Here is a 25,937-nt window from a genome sequence, read left to right as displayed (position 1 = left end):
CGCTATTTATGTCAAAGATGATAATCAGAAATGTTGGTCTTCCTATAGGGCTCTAACTTTTGTTAATGAGATCCTTCAAAGTAAGGGGCTCTCTGGCTTCCCACCTTCCCCTTGAAGGCCCCACTGTGGAGGAAACTAAGGCTGCCCCAATAATGATGAATGGACATCATTAATGCTGTTCATCTGTTTACCTTTTACTCTGCAATCTGGGAAAATGAGGGCCCAACAGCAAAAGGGAAATGTGCTTACTTTGGCACTCCAGTTTCTGAGAGCCACCCGTTTGGTCTTCACAACATCAAGAGACATCGCAGACTACGAGCGGCTTATTTATTCGACCAGCTGACCTTGCTTCAATCATGAAGCCTTATCACAAAACCCAATTAGCGAAGAGGTTACGTTGACATTTTAATCTTTATATTGCATTTCTGGATCAGTGAAAAGCGTTCAAACATTCTTCATATTTAGGAAAAAAAGTATTTTCTTTTCATCCCTGATCATAACAAGCCCACCTATTGGCCGTGTAGGAATCAGACGCCTATTTCTCCTTTAGAACTTGATTTTATTGAAGAGGCATCATTCACATATCTTGATTGAATACATATTTGAAAAGAATATTGAATCAATGCAGTTTTTCTTTCTCCAAAGACAACAACATGGAGACTCATTTTATCGTTTTAGCCAAAGCAATGAGGGCCTCAAGGTTGTTTCCCCATCTGACAGGACCAGAGATCCATCTCCTCCTGGAATACGCTATCACTCATGCCTGGTTTGTTTGTCTTGTCAGCGTGTATTTATAGTGCAAACAATTTCTATGATCTTATTAAGCCATATCAGTGTGTGCACTCTTAAAAACACAGATAGATCACTGGACAGATGGCGGGACTGCAGTACGAGTCTGGCTATGTCCTCTGAGCAAACAGGCAGTGCTGCTGCATGCAGAGAGGAGACGTAATGGTCTTAAGTTCTTCTATTCAAAACATTTAAAACGTAATCATGTGCACTACATCAGTACAGCCTTACTTTTTGCTTGAAGTTGATATATTGATTTAATTTCTTAGATGGAAGAAAACAGCCTCTGGGCAATATTTGGTCCATCTGCAATTAGGTGGATAGTTCCCTGAAGAGTAAGTGTTTGCTTACTTCCATTCTGTCCTCTCCTCGAGTTTTGAAGAGCATTCATCATTGCCATGTCGAGATACAAATTAGGAAAAAGACTACTGTGACACTGTCCAGCATAATAAGAGGAAATGTCTTTCACAGTCCCTGATTGTTTGCACTTACTGATGCTCGGTCCGGGACGATAGTAATGGGGGATGGTTTACTCTGCCCAAAGTGTCTGAGATGTTTAGAAACACCACACTCCTGAGTGTGGTCCGTACAATAGCAGGAGGCAGTGGAGCTATTCAGCACTGTTGAAGGAATGTGTGGAAGCCCACAAGGAATCCTTTCGTTCCAGGGTTTCTCCAAACACAGAAGTCTCACACTGAAGATTAACTCTGTGTGTCAACAGTAATGGAATCTCCCTTTCTGTCTCTGCAAATACTAAAGCCTCAGAGGAAAATCTCCGTGCATCCTGGAGCCGGAGAAAGCAATGAGTATACCATCCATGTCACCACTGCAAAGGCTCTCCTAATGTTTACCTTGCCTGAATAGCTCTCACAGAAAGTCCTCAGGAGAAGCTTCTCAGCAAGTCTGTGTATACTCTGTACATCACCTGTGGTGTATCGTCTACCATTCAGAAAGAAGGCATCAGCAGCAGTGCCACAGTCTCTGCATAAGCATTTACAGCATCACACAAATGAGGACCATTACATATTGTAGTTTAAAGGGGCAGTGAGCTGTGTGAGGACAGAGGAGGCAGAGCAAAGAGGAGGACAGAGAAGGGGAGGAGATTTAAATGGCCAGCTTGTAAAAAGGTACTGTGGTGGCAATTAGAAGCTCAGCGCAGCTCCGAGCAGGACTGGAAACTGAAACTGCCGCAACTTCACACATGGAGCGGATCGTCACGTTTTGGGACTGAATAGACGACCTTTTTTTGTGTGTGCACTGAATATGATTTGTCCGAACTGGCTGCATCCTGCAGAGACGTTTTAGGAGTTGTGCTTTGATTCAGTTTATTCAGTGAATTTAACAAAAAAAGAAGAAGCCTATTTCTTCCGCACCTCCGGTTCGCCTCCGGGGCCTCAGCACAATCACTTCATCAGGTTACACGCGGCGAGCGCAGCTACGTGCCTGCACTCATTCCCTTAAGCCTGCGGAGCCGGGAGGGCGGATGAGTTCGAAACTCGCGGTCAGCATCTCTTTCTCTTTCCTGAGTAGTTGGGCACTTTGGTTGGATTGTTTAATTGTGCACACCGGGAGCCATCACCGTCACCTCCTCTCCACTCGCAGACTTCGCGAAATGAAACTTGTCATCCAGGCTGCGGTGGCGCTTTATCTGCTGCTCTCACCTGCACAGGTACGTTACATTCAGTTGATGAATGAGACGTTACGCTCAGCATTAAATGGGATTTGATATCGTTTTAACTGACATATGTATAGGGATTTGCACACTAGTTAGATGTGGATCTGCTATATCTAACATTACAAAGTCATAATGTTGATAACGTATTCAAACCCGTGCATAGCTCAGTCTCATGTAGGTATATAGGCTATATAGAAAAGGGTTGAGTCAGCAGAAGCCGCGTAGATGAAGTGATAACAATCCATTGTGCTTTGACACCTCTGTATTGAATGAGCGTCATTCTTCTCAGTTCATTTATAACAAACTGACAAACTGCATGGAACACATGATGCAAAGTGACTCACTGCTGTAGCTGCCATAGACCTCTACACTTATAGATTATAATTACAGATGCAGACGTGTCCACTCCTGTATGAGGTCTTTTTCTTTTTTTTCTTTTTTTTTTGTAGAGTAGATTTCCATCAGAAAACACTCTGTATACCATGTTGGTGACACATCCCTTAAATAAGTAATCCTCAATACATATTTGAATGGTAATATAGTTTCACCAGATCCTGGTGAGTTGACAAGCCCATCTCCAAGTATTTGTAGTGTATCAGGTACAACTTGTCAGCAAGTTTGCAGTCTTTAGTTTCTCTTCTTTTCATCTGCAACTGCAGCTTTTCCTCCTCCGTGTCTTGTTTAATCTCACAATATAATGTGCATGTTTAATAGGTACATGCAGTGTGAAAAATCAAGCTGATAAAGATGAACCAGAGTGTGTGTGTGTGTGTGTGTGTGTGTGTGTGTGTGTGTGTGTGTGTGTGTGTGTTGGTGTGTGTGTGTGTGTGTGTATGTGCAAAAAAAATCTATTGAAACTTAATTTCAAGCCAGTCATATCCCTGTCAGCCTGGTAGGAGATAATTGGGGTACAAAGATGTTCTGTTCTCTGTTGCCTGGCATTGCCTTTTAGTCTTAACATGAAAATGTGCCTGAACAGGACAGAGCTGAAACTGAAGTGAATCTCATTCAAAGGCTAAACACACTTGTAAGAGTGTGTGCCACTGGACAGTTGTGCCAACTCTTGTACCCATTCAGTTTCTGATTTCATCCCAAGGTGGCTGATGTCTGGTAGCTATCTCTGATGCCTCTCATGTTTAATGCAAACCAGGCCATTGTTGTGTCCATTCAGTCCTTCTGTCACACTTCATACACTGCTGCAGCCTGTTTAACTTAGTAACACTGTTTTAGTTTCCCTTTTGCCAGGCTGCTGTTCACATTCAGACATTTTACACTCACAAAGTCGTCTCTCAAGGTTGGAAAAAGCTCCATGTCCCACCAGATTCTCTAGCCGGAGACTTTGCAGCTGTTGCTGAATTGAGCGTGAGTGGGAGAGGCATGGGATCACCACATCTCCACTAATCCTCATAATCAGCTCATGGCCTGCTCATTCAAAATAGGAGTGACAAAATCCAGGGCCATCAAAGTGAAGCAGGTTAATGCCCCTCCGCTGCCCAAGAGACTGACAACAAATGTAAACCATTCAATTCTGAGATTCAACCAGTCTGCTGATACAGACTGACTGGGAGGATCTGAGCGTGTTATATCTGAGGTATTTCTCTAACCCTTCATTTACCATTATTATGTGCTTATGTAGAAAGGTTGGCTTTAAAAGGAACAGTTGATTTGCTTTGCTTTACTGCTTGAGTGCAAAGATGCACCAAATATTTCACATTTTTAGCAGACAAGCGACACTCATTCTTGCAGCTCTTTTAAAGTCACAGTGGCAAAATGAGACTGTTCTGCTAGGTGTCCGTCCTGCCAGGACTGTCTGGCCCGCCAAAGTGGAGAAAGCATTGGCCATATGCTTTGGGAATGTGATTTATATATGTCTCTCTTTGGGATTCTCTACCCATACATATGTGTCACTAATTGAAAATGAGTTTTTCATTATACTCGCAGCTGGAGCTGCAGTCGTCAGCCTTGTGACTCATGCAGTCATTCATGTTCACCAAGAGTGGCCAAGAGAGAGGGTGGGGTTAACTTCATGTGCTCAGTATCTCTGCTTTACTACCAGGGATTTACAGAATAGCCCAGTGTGTGTGTGGTAGAAACATTCAATCTAATTTAAACAAAGTTCTGTCATTTGAATATGTTTGATGAAACAAGTGAGATGTTTATTGTGGTGCCTGCATGTTGTTTGATTGGTATCATCACTGCAGTAGTAGCCACCATTTCTTGGCTTGTGACCTCTTTAAAAAAAAGTCTGCTTATTTACCATAATCGTTGTCTGCATATAATAGTAGATTGTTGCCAGATAAACTAAAGAGGTCAAATGTTAAAATTGTTGTATTCACACTAAGCAAAGCTATTAGAAAAAATGTCCCAAACAAATGAATATATTATTGTTTAGTATAAATGTTCATTTTGTTGTTATACAATGGATTCAGATTGGGAACCATAAGAAAACAACTTATATGGTAGCAGAAGTTGTTATTTCACGTAAAACATTAACCATGACTACTGTTTTATTTATATTTTCTGCTTTTAACCTTCAATTTACCAACATAATCAAAATGACAGCTACACACATCTAAGCAAGCAGTCACTGGTGTTGGTCAAAATAAATGATAGTGAGTGCAAAGGTCAAGTACAGGCTGACAGCTGAGTAAACATATTCTAGCATCTAAACCAGAGCTTAGTTAGTTAGTTAGTTAGTTAGTTAGTTAGTTAGTTAGTTAGTTAGTTAGTTAGTTAGTTACCTTTTGCACAAGAAACATCATTGCTACTGTATGTTGGGATTTAACAGCAAGCAGAATAAACATTCTGTCAGATGTGATGCATTCTCTTGAAAACGGTCCTGGTCCCATTCATATATGGCTCCTGATACAGAGTGGAAGCACCTGGGTTTCCCTCTGAACAATGGTGGCCTCTTGGTCATTAGTTACCACCGGTTATTTTGTTACGAGACACTCTACACATACTGTTCAGTGTATTATTAATGCTTCCTGTGCATATAAACCACATACTGTACATGCACAGTGTGAGTGTGTGAGTGGGTGTGTGTTTAAACTACAACAATGTAAATATCCCTAATTTGTTCCTGCCTCTACTTCACTCAATAGAACTTTGCTCAAATCTGCAGTACATGTTACCTCCGGCCCGTTTTGCATTTTCCCCAACCTTATAAATATGCAATAGAACGGCTTATGTACAATACCTCCTTTTTATTGTCAGAGTGATAAAAGCAGATTGCATCAAAACAACTTGACAAGACAAAGCAGTTGAGTGCTGAAGACATTGACATATTTATGTACACATGTTATATTTATATTACATTACATTCAGCTGAAGCTTTTATCCAAAGCGACTTACAATCATACAGCGTAGACACAGCTACGGGGAGCCATACAGGGTTAAGTGTCTTGCTCAAGAACACGTCGACTAGGGCGGGCCCTGAGCGGGAATCGAACTGCTGATCCTCTAATTGAATGACAGACCTGCTAACCACAGACGCACAGTCGCCCCATAGTCTGTGTCGGATTAAAGTAAGAATCTCCATTGGCATGGAATTATTTGTTTGTATCTATCTAAAAGATACATCATTTTTCTTGGATGAAACCATTGATATCTGATATTGGAATCCCTTATTGCCTAACTCATTTGATGTTGCTCAACAGTTTGACTCATCACTTCACCATTGAAGCATGTTGCTGTTGTCTCTGCTCGCTATGTTTGAGGACATGACGTTTCACAGGTGTTTCCTTTACGTCATCACCGGCAGCAAAACAATACATGAGTCTGACCATCTGCATCGCACACATGTGCCGTGTTTGTGTGCATGGTGTGTTTTTGTCATTCTTGTTCATAGCCAAGTGTAGACGGCATGACGTCACACTTCCAGTTGTTACAATAGAGTTTCATCAGCACAGGTTTTCCTAAAATCGTAAACATCAGGTGTAGCTTTCAGTTTCTCAGAACCAAAGATGCAGCCCAGTTATCGACAATCAAACATTAAAACAAATCAAGCGCCCCCTTCTCTGTGTCTTTGGCTTTCTCATTCACACATTTGTAGTTCAGATGTCTGCATGCTGGCTATGCAGTAGCAGGGACTTGCTGACTGATAGGGCTCTTATTTGCGCTATTGTGGTATTTCTCTCTAGTTGTAATGTCCCGGCCCAAGGGAGGGCCGCAATCGCAATCAGGAAATATGGATTTCTCCTTCCTCCTGCAGAGGAGGAGGAGCGGTGGCGCTCGGGGCAGCCATCTACTCAGCTTTAATCTCCCATCTGGATGTAATTTGCTGTGGTTTACACAGGGAGAACAGCGTTTACTGTAATAGAGACCACAATTACCACCGGTCAGCCTTATCTCAAGACCTGTGTTGTATGTTTGCAGATGGGATTTATACAGTGGTTGTGTGTGTTCGTGTGTCTTTAGGGGAACATTTGTGCGTGAATTAATGGATTTATACTGAGGAAATGGTGTTTATCTCAATCAACATTTATATGAACCTTTACCTCTACCCTGTCACTTGACCCTATTTTACTGTTGTTGTTTCGTTTTTTACTACTTACAAGTACAATATAATTTTCTTTGTCAGATTTTGTTTGACATTTTGGGTAATATTTGTCTTCTAGCTGAAAAGTAGAAGAAACATATTGCTACCACTCTCATATTTGTGCATTAAATAAGCAAAGTCAGCATAAAGATCTTGTGAGCTGTACAAAAAAACGTAGTGTAACAACTAGTTTTTCACTTTCTTCAAGGTCAGGGAGCCAGCTGAGACTTAAAGAAGTAACTGCTCCCAGCCAAGAAATGGTACAGTAAAACCAAATCTAGGCCTATTTAAAAATCAAATAGTAACAGATTTCTTTATTCATGCTACGGTGTGGCTTTGAATCTGTGTGACACCCCAACTAAAAGAAAAATTGAAAGGCTTCATTCACCCGGATTACTGAAGAGTTAAGGGTTGTGGCTCGTTCACCACATGCTCCTGTTGAAGCTTGTTGGCGTTTGGTCAGCGCTCTATGATCACAAGCCCTGACCCGACTACCATAGTGATCACTGCTGAATACTCTCAGACCAGTAATGGCTGGCATTGTAGGTTCACCCACGTTGTGTATACAAAACAGAACCTGCTTACTTTGGTCGTGGCTGAGAATAGATACAGCGACCTGCAGGTCGCGTGAGAGTCCTGAGAATAAATGTCACGGTCACGGTGTTGATGATGTGGAATCTGTGTCTCGATAAAGGATGGATGAGGACGCTCAGTGAGGCAGGGAGGTAGCTCTGTTTCTCACTCGTCTAGCCGCCTCTGTGTTTGTATTCACTTGTTCTGCTTTAGCGCTCGCGGCCCTGTGTGGTCTCGTGTTTAGAGTCCAGCTTGAGTCTGGCAAAAACCAGGACGCAGTTCCTCCTGACCTATATTTCTTTTAGTGAGCTAGAGGTGCAGGTGCTTTACTGGTCTGGAGTATGTTTGCCAGCTTCCCCTCTGCATGCACCCCCCAAATTCCAAACTCTGCTCAAGAGCAAATTTAGTTGACAGAAGCCTGCATCTCATCCGTGGGCTGTTTATCCACACGGTCACCCACACCGAATAAGGTTAAGTTTGAAAGAAGACCTTTTTGGAAAGCAAAGTAAATAATGGCATGATGCCCAATCTAGCTGGGATCTTTATTTGCTAGACTTAAGAAGGATTGAAGAGGGGTTTTCCAAAAACTCAGCCCCAATCACACCAAGTACTGCCCTCCTGATTGTTGTGATCTTAAACCAGAACTTTTCTCCAAATCACATGTAGTTTCTAGTGATTCTGTTGAAGATCTTCTTGAATCCTCAGGCAGACTCAGCCGGAAAGTGATCAGTGTGCAATATGTTTGTCGAAGGAGATTTGTTAGAGGACTACATATACATCATTACTCACTGCTACGACAGCAGTATAGCTTCAGTTTAGTAATTGTGTGCTAATAGGGAAAATAAAAACATGTCCATGGTTTAATTTGATTCCTCTTATTAATTAGAATTCATTTTAAACTGAAATCCCCCTACTCTTCAAACTACACCACATATGGATATGGTTTTGTGAAAGCTACTGAGCCAAAATTTACAAATTTTCTGAAAGACTCAGTTTCGCTCAGTTAAGAAAAGAAATCTCCAAACATGTTGGCATTGTGTCCTAAAAGTTGTGACCAAACAAGCCAGTAATCATCATCTAAAACCTAAATGAGCATATTTTATGATACTCAACTTTGACTACGGATATGTATGAACAATATATTAATGAAAAACACTTTGTACTTCACACTATTTTGAAACAAAGCATGGCTCATCCTTACTGTCAATGATTTGCAATCTAAGAGGGAAGAGACACTTAAATTGCTTAACAAAGTTCTGCGTAATTTCCCGGTCCAGTCACACAGGCAAAGTTGTCCAATCTATTAAGGCTGAACTATGAAGGCATTTTATTTGCATTGCTTTACTTCATCTGTAAGTCGTCTCTGTTTCTCTTTAGGAAACACTCTGTACTATATGCTGGCTGGTATCCAGATCTTTCTGGCTCATGGCCATAGTACCTGCTGTGGAATAGCCCATCACCCCCCTCCCTAGCTTGACCCTCAATGTTGAGAAATCTTTTATGACCATTACGCTGGGTCCCCATCATGTTTTGTTTTTGCTCCCTACGCATGCTGCCCTTCCTCTGACAGATGGAGTTAAGCAAAGAGGTTAAAGATGACACAGTTCAGCTGTGTGGGAGTGGAGAGTAATGAGGCCCGGAGCCTCTGTGTCCTGACAGCAGGAGCCCAGGGACACAACAGGTCCTCTGATCTGACCCAGAGGACGGAGAACACTCTCAGCCAGCAGCTCACAAACTTTCACCAGAGACTTCAGAAACATATGTGACCCGTCAATGCCATGTTTTCAATATTAACTGCTTTTGATCAAAACAACCGCCCCTCCCTTTGCAACACAATCGGGTCAAAGGCTCGAGATAAACTGCGCTGCTAAGCAAAAGGTCTCCGAGAAGCAGATGTCAAGAGCTTGTCTAACTAGGGCACAGTGACCAGAGTGGGCACCATGTTAATTTGTAGCTTTTTAAACTCAGCCATCTCTTCCTCTCTCTTCTCTCTTTTTCACTGCAAATGTAACACAGATGTTTTATAGCAACATTTTATATTGCTCAATAATTTGTAAAAACATCAACCTCAAACTACCATTTTTAACTGCTGCTTTTGGGGCTGTTTATTGTTTGCACTATTCCCTTCTCTTGATCTTTAATCTATCATCACCAGCCATTAGCAATAGACATGCAGCAAATCAAATTTGCGCATAAATATTTTCCTTTTGTTGTTGTTGTTGGAATGTAGTTTTTTTTTCCCCAAAACACAGATGTTGTACATGGCTTTTAGCTGACGTATTTCAATAGTGTTTAGTCAAGTCAATTGTATTTAGACTTTAATAACATTTAATTCTCAAAGATTATAACACTCAATTTATGAAAACAATAAATGAAAAAGGACGAGCAAAAACTCCCTGAACAAGGTCATCAGGGAATGAAGTGAAAGAATGAAAGAAACCCTAAGACAAGTTTACACACATGTATGAAGTTGTTCTGAATTACCTTCCAGTCACCATTAATCACTCAGTATTGTACACAAGGAGGAAGGAATGTCTACGTGAGGATCTTCATGCAGCCTTCCATAATCTGGCATCTTCTTGTGGGCAGCTCACTCCTCGGTTCTCAACCACAGGAGGTGCCAAAGATGATTGCTCACCATGTCGAGGCTTAACCCATGACCAAGGTCAGAAAACTCTCCACCTCACCACATTCTGAACGGCAACTGAGGAGCCCGAGCCAAAAAGCCCTTGTGATGTGGTGCAGCAACAGAAAAGAAGTACAGATCATACTCCAATTAATACTGGAAAAGGATTTATTTTACAAGCCTGGCGTTGCAAAAAAAGCAATACCCCAGAGAGTGGAAGTTTTTAAAACAACTTTAAACAAAAACTGAAACTGAACTGTGACGTTCCCGTGCTGTGCATGACGCTGCTAGCGGAGCTTGTCTCCTGTGGTGCTGTTGTAAAGACAACACAGTTCAATGACCACCACTGTATAGAGCAGCTGTTCTGACAGAGGAACAGCTGCTCACTCTGGCCAGATCACCAGACACTTTATAGAAAAGGGGAGATGCCTCAACAGATCCCCTAACACGAGGAGGACCGAACCGTATAAGTGGTTGACTGGAAGCTCTTGTGCATCTATTGATATGAAGTCTGGTGTACAGTACATTCTGTTGCAGAGACAGAACTGTCCCAAATACATAGCTTTCCCTGCCACTTATCTCAGTGACAGTTTTATAAGTGCTTTGGAAATGTTAGTGTGAATGTATCATCATTAAAGCAGGACATACCTCTTTAATCACAAGAATAGCGTAGCACTGTGCTGCTGACAGATGCTATCTTCACCCTCAAACTAATGTTGGTACTTAACAGGAAGTAGATGCATTTTAGCAACGGACAGATGGTGTAAAAAGCAACATTCCTTACTGGCATCATTTGGGAATGTCCTTCTGTGTGCTATTATACAACAAGTTTTAGTCCAACACTTTCAATCTCACCATCTGTCTCACTTTCATAGACAGTGTAACAGTACAACTGTCATCAGGTGTGTGTGTGTGTGTGTGTGTGTGTGTGTGTGTGTGTGTGTGTGTGTGTGTGTGTATGTGTTACACAAAAACTGAAATGTAACACTGGTGATGAGGAGGGATTGCAGCGGCAGGTTGTCTGTCGCCGTTTCAGCTCTTCTGCTGGAGGGTATTTTATCAAATGTAGATTTCCCTTCCTGAGATGGAGTCATCTAGAGGTTTTGTGTTTTCCCAGGCGAATGAGAAATGCACTCTGTTTATCATGGGATGATGGGAAAAAATCAAGACGGAGCTGGAAAATAAATAAAGAGCTGAATCTTACACCACAGGAAACAGGTTTTGAACCTAAACAGTTGGGCACACAGAGACTGGATCTGCTGCTTGTCAGAAAGACTTTTCCACTGCAGGGTGGAAAAAAAGGTGTGTGATCGTCAGCTCAATCTCACTGCAGTTCCAGCTATCACCACCGGAGTACAAATATACCTGATATTGGTGACACTGCAGACTGGTGCTGTCTTTATGTCCAGGATATTTTGTATATATTGCATTTTCAAGTTTGAAAGGTGTGTATTGAGGTAGTCGGATGTGTGAATGTTTGGCGTCATCTGTGTTTGAGTTATTTAATTTGAATGCTTGTTAAATCGATTTAGGGTTTTACACTAAAACATGCAGTCGCAAGAACCCTGAATGAATAACCAACATTGTTTTCTGTTTCACAGAGTCTTCCTTTGTCAAGCATAAACAATACAACTGAAGGTAAGAATTTCAGCTGGTTTTATTTATGAAATAATTTCTGGGATGTTCATTTGAAAACACTTACTTACTTAGAAAAAGTAGTTCTAACTATTTTGTCATACTATATTATTACAGTGTTTGTGATACAGCTATAGTCTGATGTTGGGGTCTCACAATGTGCCTGTAACAACCGTGATATTTAAAAAAGAAACTCTCAACTCTCCATCTCACAACACTCAAATTTTGCCAAAAAAAACGACACATAATTTACAGTTACGAAAGTATTCTGACGCAAACCAAATAAATCAATGCCAAATACGGTTGAGAAATATAAATGACCAAGCTCTTGAGTTTTGCATATAGGACTGGACTCTGAACTGTTTAACTTCTCCCTTCATATCCTCTTCTTCTCTCACATCCCTATAAATGAATGCTACTAAAAGAGAAAGGCCAAACAAGCAGCAGATATACAGTAACTGGCCCTTTGCGCTGTATAACAATGTAGTTTATGGCCTCATCTCTCTCTCGTAGACGCTTCCCCACCCGTCTCCTTCCAGCCTGTCTGCTTTTATAAACAGCTGTTGTGAGGCTCCATTCGGTGACCTCAGGGGTCACTGTAGTCCCGGAGGTGCCCGTGGGGCGGCACAGCTCCAGCTACAGCAGGGTTCTGTTCATGGCCATGTTTCCAATGTTTGTTTTCTCTTCCTTCTCTGTTTGTTCGGACGTAGTCTTCCCTGTTCCTCCCCCACAGACTGTGCAACTGGGACACTTTCACACATATGCTCCCACAGGAAAGCGTACTGTACATTAGACACACATTTTTTCTTCAAAATGAAAACAGGATACACACTGGCGTATTGCAACTGGTTTTATGTTTCTGTATACATGGTATAAGGTTGCCATTGTTGCATTATTGAGGTAATTACTGAGACTGTTGGTGTATGATCATTAACAGTGCAGTTCAATTCAAATTTTCTGGCAGGACTAAGTCACACACACAAGCTTGAATAAGTTGGAGGCGATTGCACTTTGAACGTAAGCTAGAGAGACAGAAAACGATGCAGCTCTTAAACCAAAATACATTTATCTGACCTGCATGCAAGTATTCCCATAAGAAACAAGCTGACTCGTTCGTAACTGCAAAGTAGCCCATAGCCTCCTCCTCTCATCCTAGTGTTGATGTTCCAAGAAGTATGGGGCCGCAGCTTCTGCCGGACCATTGAGAAGCTGGTGGAGGTGGTGCAGGAGTACCCGTCAGAGGTGGAGCACATCTACAGCCCCGCCTGTGTGCCACTGGTGAGGTGTGCAGGTTGCTGTGGGGATGAAAACCTGGAGTGCCATCCCACTCACACCTCAAACGTCACCATGCAGGTAAGACAAGGGATTTGTGCAATATAATATAATAGTTCTTGTTAAATCTACTTCATTTGTTTCTGGTAACATTGACTGGTTTTATCCCTCAGCTGTTGAAAATCAGGCCATCAGAGCCGGGTCAAGAATATGTTGAGATGACGTTTGTGGAGCATCAGACATGTGAATGTAGGTAAGAAAACAAGTCATAATTTGTGACATGAAATATTCACAAGTATTCCAATACCAACCGTGTCTTTAATGAAATTACATTTATACCCTACGAATTTCCGTCAGCAAAGTAATGCCATCTGAGGAAACATAACATACTGGAATGATTGGAACAATAGACTGTATGACATATAAACATAATCCAGCAAATACGTTTACCACAAAACATATTTGGTAAAACAAATGAATACATAAATGTAATTTCTAGGAGACAAGGTTGACAAATACTTACAATGACTATTTATTTCCTAATTTATTGCTTTGTTCCTCAGAGTCAGGAAACCTATTGTGAATGTTGAAAGGTAAGAACATGAATATATTGCTATCACATCAGTATATTAATCTTCCATCTGAGAGAAAAGAGGTGTATTGGTAATGTTGTTCCCCTTGTAGGAAAAGGCAAAGAGGAAGAGGAAGGAAGAGAAAGGAGAGACAGAAAACGAAAGAATGTGACAGGTGATGGCGCAATCTCAAGTGTAATATATTCACGTACCCTCAAACTCGCAGTTAACAGCATTAAAAACCCATTATTCTTTATTGTCTTTTTCAGCTGCCAGATTCCACGCAGATAACTGCAGTAAGAGTCCAACCAGTTGCAGTGTGGCTCACTATTTATTTCCAACCCGGTGACAGCATCCAGAGTCTCCTTGCTGTCTGCAGCCAGAGGCTCAAACAGCTGGCTTGTTTTGCTGACATGCCCTCTTGCTGATGGGCAGATCGTTTATAATGACATGCCTCAACCGGAAGTGTGTTTTGATTGGTGGAGGAAACACTGCTGTCACACCTGACACAACGGACATCCCTGGGAGCCAGTGCAATGTCGAACCAAACAGACCGACGCCTTCTCTTTTATACTAGTTATTACTGTATCAGTTATTGTAATTTGGTAATTTCTTTGGTATTTAATGATGGTTACACTTTTTTTACATCTATATTTATTGATACAACTGAATATATTTGGACTAGCAACCTTTCAAAAGTTGGTCATTTTTTTGTTATCTACATTATCTAAGACACCTTGACTTGTCATAGCAACAAGTTGGACTGAGTGTGCAGCTGCTTTGCACATGCAACAATGAAATGTCTCCCTCTAGTGTTAATAGAAACCGTGTTCAAAACTGCTCTGGAATGAAGTATTCTTTCTTTTTTTAGATCAATTATACAAATAAGGTTAGACTTAGGACAGTAATGTCAGTCACAATCACTTCATCAACTTATTGGACTCTTCTACGATCACTATTATGGAGGTAACGGAATGAATCCTCTCCCTCTGTAGCGAAGTGTGAACAGGCATTATTAGACCTTTATTTAACCAGGTAAAATCAATTGAGAACCAATTCTCATTTACAATGATGACTATAAAGTGTTTTCATCAAATAAGAACAATACGGATCAGAGAAATCGGGCAACTGAAGACGTGTCCACAGAAGATTGTGTATAAATAAATGACTATGATGTATCAAATTGTCTATGTGTCAAAACATCTAAATGTTTGTTTGAAATCTATCTCTCTTTCTCTATTGATTTGGAGAGTTGGATCACATCAGACTTCATCAGTTTATTTCAACACCAGGAAGTGTGTTGTAGACTGCATATTGGACGTGGCAAGCCCAGTAGGAATGGGCAGATCAATACTCCAATAACCAATACATTAATTTGGTGATGAATGTTTGTTGCCTTGTTTACTGTGATTACACGTTTCTCACAGATATAAAAGCATTTTGGTGACTCCCTCAAGAGCACATGTGTCTTTCTAAGTCTATTGGAAAGGATCAGTTGAAGTAATAATGTAAAATTCTGTCCTTTTGTATTTTTTATCCTGTACTACACAAAGAAAATCTCTATCAAAATGTACAAAGTAACATTTCTACTGTGTTAGTATTTTCTTTTTCATTTAGATATTTATTTTTGTTATTAAATTGTTATGTTGTCAGTTTGTCTAGTGTGATTTATTTCATTATATACAGGACTAACCCGTACCACTGACTAATAGTAATTGACCTTATTCACATGGCGGCCATTTGGCTCTTACATATGTCACTGTCAGGGGGACATATGTCAGGTCTAGCAGTGTAGTGCAAACATATGACTTGTCTCACAAACACACACACACAAAGTAAGGACCCGCAAAGAAAATCTTGCCAGGACCCCTGTTGTCTCGAGCCCGGCCCTCCATGTCCTCCATCAGGCCCTCTCCACTCAGTCTGGTGTTAACAGAGACAGCACTGCGTGACTTTGAGTGGCTGGCTCTGTTCCCAGCTTAGTTTCATTTCTTGCTTTGGGTCCTCAAGGGGTTTTAGGTTTTTGAGCAAGACTTGATTTTTCCTGTATAAATCGACCTCCTTTTGTAAATGGATATGCTCCAACTTCTTCCTTTATCATAATGATGTGTGTTTGTGTACCCAATCATGTCTTATTGTATTCCTCATGCCGCCAGTAACATCACTGTTGAGCTATTATGTCCTCAGAAATGGTGTATAATGATGATACATATTGACCTTAACACCGTTTATATAATCACTGGTATGTCACACTGTTGTGTATGTAAAGGATTATGTGGTGTCCACAAGAGCACCATATTTTATTAATTTAAATTCAGAAATATAAAACTGCACACACCAAGAGCACTAATATTTTTATTGTGTATGACATGGTGTATATTAACAAGCAAAATGCCTTCAAAGCCAAACCGTGTAACATTCACTGTGGACACTGCTTTCAGATATGCTACTCCCATGTTTAAGTGTTACTTATTAGTTATGATGTGAATGTAAGCCCATATTTATCAAATGTGACACCTGCATAATTATATGCATTTCATAAGCACATACTATAGGTACATCTACATTTTAAAATGATAGAGCACTCCAAATGGTGTTTTTCGTTCGTTCCTCCATCTCTCTCTCTTTTCCCTCCATTTATATGATATACTATAATTATAATATAATTATATATACATAGTGTATTCCCCCGTGCAAGCCACTGCATGAGGTGTTTGCACCGCTTCCCAATGAGAAGCTGACATCCAGGACACTTCGTAACTCCAGAAGATGGCAGTAAAGCAGCAGTGAAGCCTCTCAATGAAGTAGAGAAGAAGCTGAACTGGAGTCGAGTCAAGTGTTGGGGAAACCCCACTGCCGTTGTAGCTAATGTCGGATACCAGAATGCACGGATACGTGTTTCCCAGCAAAGGCCGCGTGGGTCGGGTGTGCGCGCTCGTGCTCTGAGCCGGACATCTCGTCCTGTCTGCTGATGCGCTTGCTGCCGAGCGGAAGCGCTTCATAGCGAGCTAACCGAGCTACGTGACATGAAACGGTGAGGACAGAGAACCATGTTGCATTTCATTGACCACATGTATTCTGCAGCAGCAGGGTCGTTATCTCAAGTGGGTCAAGCGTTTGTAAACAACAACAACACCAGTAGGAAGGGAGCTGTAACGTTGGCTGCGGTCCCAGCGTGTCATGCGTATTGTTGGCATTGACATCTTTTATTATTTATATATGTATACATGTAGAGAAGGGGTGCAGGCCTCCTAAAGATCAAGCTCAATTCCATAAATGGACACAATGTGTGTCATGATTTAATGTCAAAATACTTGACTAATTCAGTTGTGGAAATTTCCTCCACAACAAACTGAATTGAGCAATGATCTGCCATCAAGACAGTAAAATATAGCAATAAAAAGTAATGGAGTGTAACACACTGTTGCTTGTTTACAAGTTGACTGTGTCTCTTCACTTTGTTCAGTCTGAATTGGAGTCTACACCAACCTAATGTCTTTACTTTGCCATTACATAACCATAACCCAAAGCAAAAGCACATTGAACTCTGTCAAAGCCATGTTCTGAGAGTGTCAGTTACCTTTCAACTCTTAACTCTCCATTTTTCCAGGCAAACATGAGCAGTTGTAGTCGACCCGACAGACACAGGACACCATCATTCACCAGGGCAACAACACACTTTGGAGCATCCAAGTCTGACCTGGAGAGAGATTCAGGCTTCTCAGGTTTGATTCAATTATGTTACTCTGTAGTTATACACCTTTAAACTTTTGGGTTTGTCCAGATGTATGTTTTAATTTGACATGGTAGTGTTGCCAGTATGGCACGTGTATTAAACTGAGTGTACCTGTATATAATTAGCATTTCCATAATTAGAAAAAAATCACTATCAACAAGGTCAGCCATAATCAAATGTAGGTATCTAGGTCACATGTTCTATGTAAGGTAACCTGTATTGGGTCAATTTGTCTTATGACTTCTATTCTATTCACTATTGAAGCTGACCTGGATCTGGTTAAGCCCTCCTTATCATGTCGATGGGATCCTTTTCCACACCCTCTGGAGAGGCTTATCTACATCTGCCACTGTTTTCATAGTACTAATGTTCTGCCCCAATAGAGGTAAATACCTTGCTTTCAAACCTGACAAGACCCATATGCTTGTCTCCCCCTCCTCAGATGCCAGCTCTGAGCACCTTAGTACAGTCGATCTGACTGACTCTGAAGATGCGGGACGAAATTACCCGATTGGTCCGCAAGTGGCTGTGATGGGAGGCCCATATGCTGGACTTTCTCCAATGATCATCATGAATAACTTTATATTAAAGCAGGTAAAATACAGCAATGTGTCTACTTCTGCATAGCACTAATCCAGGGCTTTATTGTCAATTCAGAGTGAAATTACCTTCTGCTAAGAGTGCAAACATAACGTCTTGGTGTACATTGTGATTTGACCATTATATGTTTGTTAATTTTATGAATGCTCCTTGTATTCAACTACTATAATTTATGTGTTGTACTTTAGGTTGTTACTTGATATTTAAAGTTGTTGTTTCCCCCTCTAGCCATCCCCGATGGCTCCAGCAGAAAAACAGTGGGGCTTTCCTTCACCCGTGGAAGTGATGCCTCAGTCACAGATGGTTATCCTTCAAACCATGGTATCAAATGGTAGCAGCAGCTCCTCAAACACGGGTTCTGAGAATACCCGACAATCAAAAAGCTACGTGCCCATCCTTAAGTCGTATCCCAAGATTGCCCCACACCCAGACGTGCCCACTAAGAGGGTGGGATCCTCCAAGGTGAGGGTGAGTTCAACGTCAGGATATGACCAGCGACCGAAGAGGCACCACCACGGCCACAGGCTCTACAGCTCCCCCAGCCTGCAGCCAGCACTGCAGACTGCAATCAAATCCATCCCAAACTTTGAAGCAGCAAACCAGCAGTCACAGGCAGCTGAGAGTCAAGACAGTGACAAGTGTCTCTCCGAGCTGCTCCCCTACACAAATGAATTCAGCACAGACATTGACAACAACGGGATGGATGCTGATCAGGACGACGGACTCTCAACGGACGTTAACAAACTGAAACGTTTCAGTAATACCTACAACATTCTCAACAAATCTGGCTTGCTGGGGATCACCATGCGCACAAAGCAGTTGATCAAGGAGAATAAGCGCACCCAGGGGCAGCTGCAGCAACTTCAGGAGCAAACGGTGATGCTGCTGGAGGCTCAGAGCACCGGAGACCCGCAGCTCTGGACTAAACTGCAGCTTTCTCTGCAGCACACAGACAAGGAGCAATGTGGAGCCAGAGCTCAGAGAGCCCTGGTGCAATAAAGTGATGGACATGACCAGTGGTTCTTAATCGGGAGGTCACAAGATGATTTATTGAATGTGAAAATATACATCTCAAATCTTTACTAAAGCTGTCTTTGTGTAAAATAGTCTAGTTACAATATTTATAATTATGCATAAACAAACAATAACTCATAACTAAGCTATACTTTCATGCTTTTAGAGCGACATTCAGAACTGCTGGTCTTGCCTCTACTGTTTCAAAATAGAAAGTGTCACTTGCAAAGGCTATGAATTCTTAATTGCATTAGACACAAGTATACATTACATATGAAGACACTTGGGGTTAAGTCCTCATACATACCCTGAATGTGAAAATATAAATATAATATATCATTTTTAAACCCGGTGTGTATATATTTGGCCTGTGTTTCAATATCCTCTTTAGTGAGATCTTTAATTTAATAACAGGACAATATCTTGTCCATTTACTTTGTTTTTAAATTTGATGGAAAATTTAAGTGAATAAGCAGATTCCTCCTTTTGTAGGGAAGTACATATACCAACAGTGTGTATTCTCAAACATCAGCTGGGTAGCTCAGTGAGAGTTCAGAGAGATGGCAAAACATAACATTGTTTCCTTTTAAAAAATATAATTTAGTTCCGACCCAAGACTAAAGCTGTGTGAATAACATAAACAAACCAAGCACATTCTAATATATATATATATATATATATATATATATATATATATATATATATATATATATATATATATTCATCTTTTTCTCTTGACTTTTCATATGTTGCTGCCATGTTCGTTCCTGCTACTTAATGTAGTGGTAGTGTTGTGTATACATTGAAACATCAAAGCAAAGTAATGACAACTAAGTTGTTCCATATTACAGACACTTGCACTTTAGTTATACGATGGATGACAACTTTTTAAGACAAACTTTACAACTTTTATCGCTAAATGAAAGTTCTGTCGGATAAAGCAATGTGAATATACATGATTATTTGGATGCCTGTGCCTTTTTGAATATGTGCATGTTTGCACTTCACTGCTCAAGCATATCAATGCTCAGCCGCTTCGATTGTGAGCTGTAAGAAAGTTGAATGTACTTAAAGGTCTCCAAAGATCTGAAACAAAACAAAACATGCCCTGGCTAAGCAAAGTTAACGTAGAAAGAATAGCATGAAGACAAGTTAAGTCATTACTTTTTCAGTTTTGAATGTTAAGTTGAGGTTAACTGTTGAATTATTTATTTTAGCAACAATATGATGCTGTTGCAATATTTTGAAAACGAGTAATTTGAAAACTAAGAAATAATTAAACTATATTCTTAGTTGTAAAAGAGCAAAAGGAGAGTTCCGTAAATATTTTAGGACTACTATTCAGAGATTGCTTTTTTTACTATTATTGTGAAAAGTGCTTTCTGTGTTATTCTTTAGCAAATGTCACTTAATAATGGCCTGTCATAAAACTCTGTAGACCATTTCCACTCAGTCGTTTATTTCACTTTCCTATCTCAGAATGTGTAGTTTTTAAAGACACAGAACAGCCGCTTGATGGGATTTTAATACTTTTATTGGTATAACAGGAATAGACAAAATAGCTCTAAAAAGTATATTTGTTGAAATCCAAAACAGCTTTGACAGGATGTTGAATACGCCAGTAGCTGTAGCAGCAGCATTACATTGACACGTCCTTATTGTTAATGCTATTATTATCTTTATTAAACAGAGGACCCTCTCATTAGCAGTGTAGTGAATACATCATCTTTGGGGTCATCAGTAAGCATATAAGACATGTTTATGGCACATTGTGAATAATACCCTGGATATAATAATATTGTAATCTTTATATTTCCCCCACCCATTCTTATAAAGGAGCACATCACTGCACTGTCTGAGTCACATTCATTTTTAGTAAAAATCAGTCTCAACATGTGACAGTTTATTGTCAAAACACTGGTGTCAAGCCCGGCAGTTTATGCTGTAGACACATACTGTAGTTTCCTTGTCTCCGAGCCCTTAATGTAAAAGTAAGTTATTGTTGTGAAAACTACCCCAAGTTTCCTGAATGTCACATTGTAGCAGCCTACAAGGAACAACACACTTGATTGGTAATCTCAAAGCACCAAGCGGTGCAGGCCTTCAAATCAATAGCATGAAATACAAATGTGAAGCTGTGAATGCAAGCACTTATGCAAAGCCATCTTTATACTGTATTTTGATGCAACTATGTAGCGATGCATGAAAAAACTGCTGGATGAACCCAAACCACCAACTTATTAGTCTTAATATTGCCTTGTCACAAAGCTACTTACTTATTAAAGGAGATACTTACACTATGCACCTAATCATAAGTTTCACATTGATATATGGCTCCTGTCCTTAAAGGAATATGTGCTAAAAACTAACTAATTCATAAACTACTGCAAAGGTCATAAAGCATCCATTTAGTATTTCAAACCAATCACCACACAGATCCCAAGAAACCCTTTTCTACAACTTGTGCCACTTCTGTGACCTATTGGGAGCTATTTCATGACGTGGTTATCACTCAGTCTTGCTTTTGTGCATCTGTGTCTTCAGAGCATGTCTCCGCAGTCTGCACAGGCAGAATAAAGCCAAGGATCCAGCGGGTACCAAACACATCCTTAAGGTTGCTTCTCCAAGGGCTGCGGTTCTCCACGAGCTGCCCCCTCTGCATCTGACACCAGGTCTGTCCCCGGGCCACCAGCAGCACCTGCTGGCAGCAGAAGCCTGCACAGACCAGGCCGATGCCCAGCCACACATAGAGCATCAGCACCAGGAACAACTGCAAGCCTGAGATTGTTCCTGTGGGGAAGAATTAAGAAGGAACATTGTAATACTCATAAGTCAACACGTATCTTAAGTTATTAGCTTTAGTTGGAATAAGTGAACGAGTCACCTGTGAAGAAGTAACCAGTGGAGAGGGGGAGCAGAGTTAGGAAGGTCAGCGGGTTCTCAAAGGAGATGGAGTACTCCACTGTTAGAAAGGCCACACCAAGAACCAACGAGTACAAACAAGTGCATGATGTGTAGATGCAGAACATGATGAAGTAGCGCATGTTTTTGTTGCCAATGCAGTTTCCAGTAAAAAAGCAGTGGTGGTCCCTCTTCAGGATGACTTTCTTACACAGTTTGCAGAAGTGGCGACCGTTCAGGAGGTAATGTGCGTCCACTTTGTCTGAGCAGTGCGCCGAACACACCGGGACCACAGCGTCGTTGGCGCTTTCAGCAGGATATTTAATAGTCATTATGTAGTTTCCCAGTGCATTGAACATCAAGAAAAGGAAAACAAGTGTGTGAAGAGTTGTAGGCAGACTCAGGGATGTATCCGGATTTGGGAAGATTGTTGGGATGAAGAAGCAGAAGTGGAAGATGAAGGTGACTGCTGTAGCCATGAAGAAGTAGGCAGGCGCTACAGCATTGAGAAGCCTCAGTTTTAACATCCTGGTGAACATATCTGTGTGAGAGTGAAGACACAATAAGCAGACTGTTATCAGAAACTGCGCTCAAGGAGCAATTATATTATATATTATATTCTATTTCAAAAGTTTACTTTGAAAAACGTAAAGTTACAGGCTAACACAATATATTCTGTCTTGTCTAGGTTTTAAGCATGATCCACAGACTATTAACCCCTACTGAGAGCTATTGACCATGAACTCATCAAAAGTACAAAATAAAAAAATATTATTTAATAACATTTAATAAACATATAATAACATCATGAATAGATAACAATTATGTTTCATGTACATTATAATATACTTTATGACAACATATCTTGTTATGGTTCTTACAGAAATAAGCACATTACAGAGAACTATGTACATGAAGCATCTTGGTAAAAGTGACAGAAAAAGCCACAAAGATCATACAAATGTGTAATGTGGCTGCTCATTTGATAAAGAGAATGTAAGCTGCTGCTGAGAAAAACTAATTTATCTGAAAAGTAGGGTCTAGGGACTCTAGGGGGCCACTGATAAAACTAAAAATATCTCACCTTTTTTTTCTCTGCGATCTTCTAACGTACAGCACTAACATATGCGCAAATCACAAAGAATCAAAGCACACAAAGAAGGAAGGAAGGAACCCCAAAGACTGAACCCTACAAAAATATGTTTATGTTCATTTATGAAAATGGTAGCAGGCTTTACTGGAGGTCGATCATAATGCCCTAGATAACAGAGAGCACACGGCACTCTGTCGCGGTTTCCTCTCCTTCGTGTTTTCTCAGACTGCCAACGATGGCGTCAATCATTTAATTCACGTGACGACACCATTAAAACAGTCATCCTCGTGGTGTTCAGGCTGCCTACCTGCTGATGTTAGAGAGCGGAGGAGCTGTCCTTTCAGCACCGCGGAGCCTCGGCTCAGAGCACGTTCATTCAAACGCAGAGAAGGTCACGTTGATCCATATTGATGTCCTTTTCTCATTATTGGGGTGCCAGCTCCTTTTTCTACCGCCACCTGCTGGTCTGGATGCGTCTGTTTTTCCTTCCTTTTAATTGGCTGAGTAGTTTACTCGTTATAGTAACAGCCTCTATGGAAGCCCCTTCTACCAGTAAAATAACAAATAATAATGAAAATGTAGCTGTGCCTCACACATAGAATGTCAAAATTATGAGATCCTTAACCACAATAGTCAGAAGCAGTTTACCCTATTTGACATATAAATGAATTGTGCGTACATTGAAGACTACTTTAAATGTGACTTTACAACAGATGAACTACTTCAATTGCTTGCTAATTCACATGTGATTGTACTAAGCAAACACACCCTAAATGAGTTTAAGCCATGAAGCAGCATCGATGGCTACGACAAGCTTAATCTCATTTGGAATTGCAATCAGTGGATGCATTGATGGGTTTTCCAGAAAGATGTGTCACGGACGCTTCCTTGTCCCTCCCGGTTCCTGCTCACCTGCCTACAATCAACTCGCCGCTTCCAGCAGATCGACCCCTCTTCTCTAACTGTGGAAGATGGCTGCCTCAACTCTTGTGGTAATCACCTGATGTCTGGCTTCTCTAGTTTATATTTTTCGAAAATGTGATTAACTATCCGTTGCCTTGTTTCTTGTTTTCGATATCATCGGGCAGCTTGTGCCTTTTGGAAATCCTGGGGCTCGACCGAATGGATGTGGAAGAAAGCACAGAAGAGCCGAAAGCCCGAGCGTCCCAGAGGCCCACTGAGCACTTTGTCACCCAACTTTCTCAATTTTGGTGTTTCAATAAAACACTCAAGCGTCTAAAGTGGCACTTTTGAATTGTGAGATTGATTGTAGCTTCAGTGGCGTTGAGTTAATGTGGTGAACGGGTTTTAAAACAGTGAATTGGTCACAGGTGTCGTAAAAAATGCCGACAGTGGCTACAATGCCCAATGTATAGTTCATTCAACATTGCTTTGAGTTTGAAAGACAAACATTAAATGTAATACAATTACAGCCATGCTGGTGGTGAAGGAATCATATTTAATAAAACATATTGAAAGAATATGAAATACAGAGCACTTGATGAAAAATAGAGAAAAAAACATTGCTATTCTTAGCCAACACAAGGCAACAAAAATAAAATAAAGTATTGAAGTTTGGCCTGAAGGTGGCACCAGAGGTACACAAATGTTACAAAATCCAAAGGTTAACCTTTAAAAGGTGCCAAAATGTAAAATGTGATGGATTAAATTGTGTGAAAAAAGGAGGTATATTTCAGAATACATTAAGATGCTCAACACTTCCTCCTGCAGTACGGAGCATGTAAAAGGCCCTCAACTGTCTTCAGGTGATAACATACAGAGAGTTTGTACCCGCCTAGATAATGATGTGTAACCGATCTAATTCCACACATCCGGTCCCACACAATCCTTCATGTTTAGTGACATGTTTACATAGCAGTGTGTTTCACCTGCAAGAACTCATTATATTGGGACTATTGGTGCTCTACCACCAGTTTGACCCGAGTAAAGTGACCATTGCTGCAGAAATGTACTACTCTTTCAAAGTCAACAAAAAGCACTAACTAAATTAATACAATTGATATAGATATCAGTGAATATGTGTTCAGTACTCCGTTCTGTGAGACACGCACATTAGTTGGGTCATTTGCTGTTAAACATGAAGGATAGAGCACCACTGCTATTATTAAAGGGATATTTAAACTGAAAACAATGTCCAACAAAACAAAAGTGGCAAAAAGCAGCTGGAAAATGTGGACAACATGTTGAAGCTGTGACACTTAGTCAGGTAAACAAGGTAGCTGTATTTCATAAGGAAAACATCTGGAAATCCTATAATGCACGAACCTCTGATGGCAGTCCAGTTCCTGTTGGCTCAAAACTTTGTAGACAAAGTCGCTTTCTAAAACATGGTTCATTTCATGTCAAAAGTTGTAATAACTGATAGGCAACTCCAAGTAGCAGCCACATGTGAGCAACAGGTCTTCTCTGAAATCCCTGAAGTTATGGTATGTTCTTTCCTGTGAACAAGTCTGATCCAGTGCCCAATCTAAGGAAAGAGAGAGGTGCAGGGTGTCTGACTCCCTAAGGTATGCACTGACATACTTGACAATTAGTTGGAATAATAAATTATTCTTAGCAATATGGATGTATTCATTTTTTAAGCCACATCTAAGTCATTAAGTTGCATTTAAGAGTCCAGCCGTTGAGGTGGAACCTTAAATATGCTTTAAGTTGTTTTCATTCTCTAAATTGTATTTTGATAACACACTTTCTGTCTAAATGACAGAGGACAACGAAGTGCACAGTTAAAATATCTGCATTACTTTTCAACATATGTAGCACTATACGTTACATAAGGAGGATGTGATGACACTTGGTTAAAGGGCCATATGGAGTCTGATGCAACGTTAACTCCCTTGGAACAGCTACATTAATAGCAATGTTATTATTTGTTTTGTTAAACCTGTAA

General features: G+C 40.6%; 3 protein-coding genes across 4 annotated transcripts; 2 read left to right on the top strand and 1 right to left on the bottom strand.

Annotated features, from left to right (window-relative positions):
• The first annotated feature begins 1,983 nt into the window (after positions 1–1,983).
• On the top strand, positions 1,984–15,334 carry pgfb (placental growth factor b). 2 transcript variants are annotated; one of them, XM_034563650.1, is made up of 7 exons: positions 1,984–2,458; positions 11,805–11,841; positions 12,995–13,191; positions 13,284–13,363; positions 13,674–13,703; positions 13,795–13,857; positions 13,952–15,334. In XM_034563650.1, exons 1-7 carry the CDS (start codon positions 2,273–2,275, stop codon positions 13,971–13,973), a joined length of 615 nt encoding a protein of 204 aa, XP_034419541.1. In that variant the 5' UTR covers positions 1,984–2,272; the 3' UTR covers positions 13,974–15,334. The 2 variants fall into 2 exon arrangements, with proteins under 2 accessions (XP_034419541.1, XP_034419542.1); XM_034563651.1 differs by lacking the exon at positions 13,952–15,334 and having other exon boundaries at positions 13,284–13,359; positions 13,795–13,829.
• A 1,180-nt stretch (positions 15,335–16,514) lies between these two features.
• Positions 16,515–19,677, top strand: cipca (CLOCK-interacting pacemaker a). The gene is made up of 4 exons (XM_034563644.1): positions 16,515–16,716; positions 17,293–17,407; positions 17,861–18,012; positions 18,247–19,677. Exons 2-4 carry the CDS (start codon positions 17,299–17,301, stop codon positions 19,015–19,017), a joined length of 1,032 nt encoding a protein of 343 aa, XP_034419535.1. The 5' UTR covers positions 16,515–16,716; positions 17,293–17,298; the 3' UTR covers positions 19,018–19,677.
• A 1,867-nt stretch (positions 19,678–21,544) lies between these two features.
• zdhhc22 (zinc finger DHHC-type palmitoyltransferase 22) lies at positions 21,545–23,385 on the bottom strand. The gene is made up of 3 exons (XM_034525235.1): positions 23,334–23,385; positions 21,917–22,474; positions 21,545–21,822 (listed from the first exon to the last, which is right to left on the bottom strand). Exons 2-3 carry the CDS (start codon positions 22,470–22,472, stop codon positions 21,545–21,547), a joined length of 834 nt encoding a protein of 277 aa, XP_034381126.1. The 5' UTR covers positions 22,473–22,474; positions 23,334–23,385.
• Positions 23,386–25,937: the final 2,552 nt, after the last annotated feature.

The sequence above is a fragment of the Cyclopterus lumpus genome, chromosome 22, assembly GCF_009769545.1.
Source record: "Cyclopterus lumpus isolate fCycLum1 chromosome 22, fCycLum1.pri, whole genome shotgun sequence".
Classification (NCBI taxonomy): Eukaryota; Metazoa; Chordata; class Actinopteri; order Perciformes; family Cyclopteridae; genus Cyclopterus; species Cyclopterus lumpus.
This window is presented reverse-complemented; position numbering and strand designations above follow the sequence as displayed.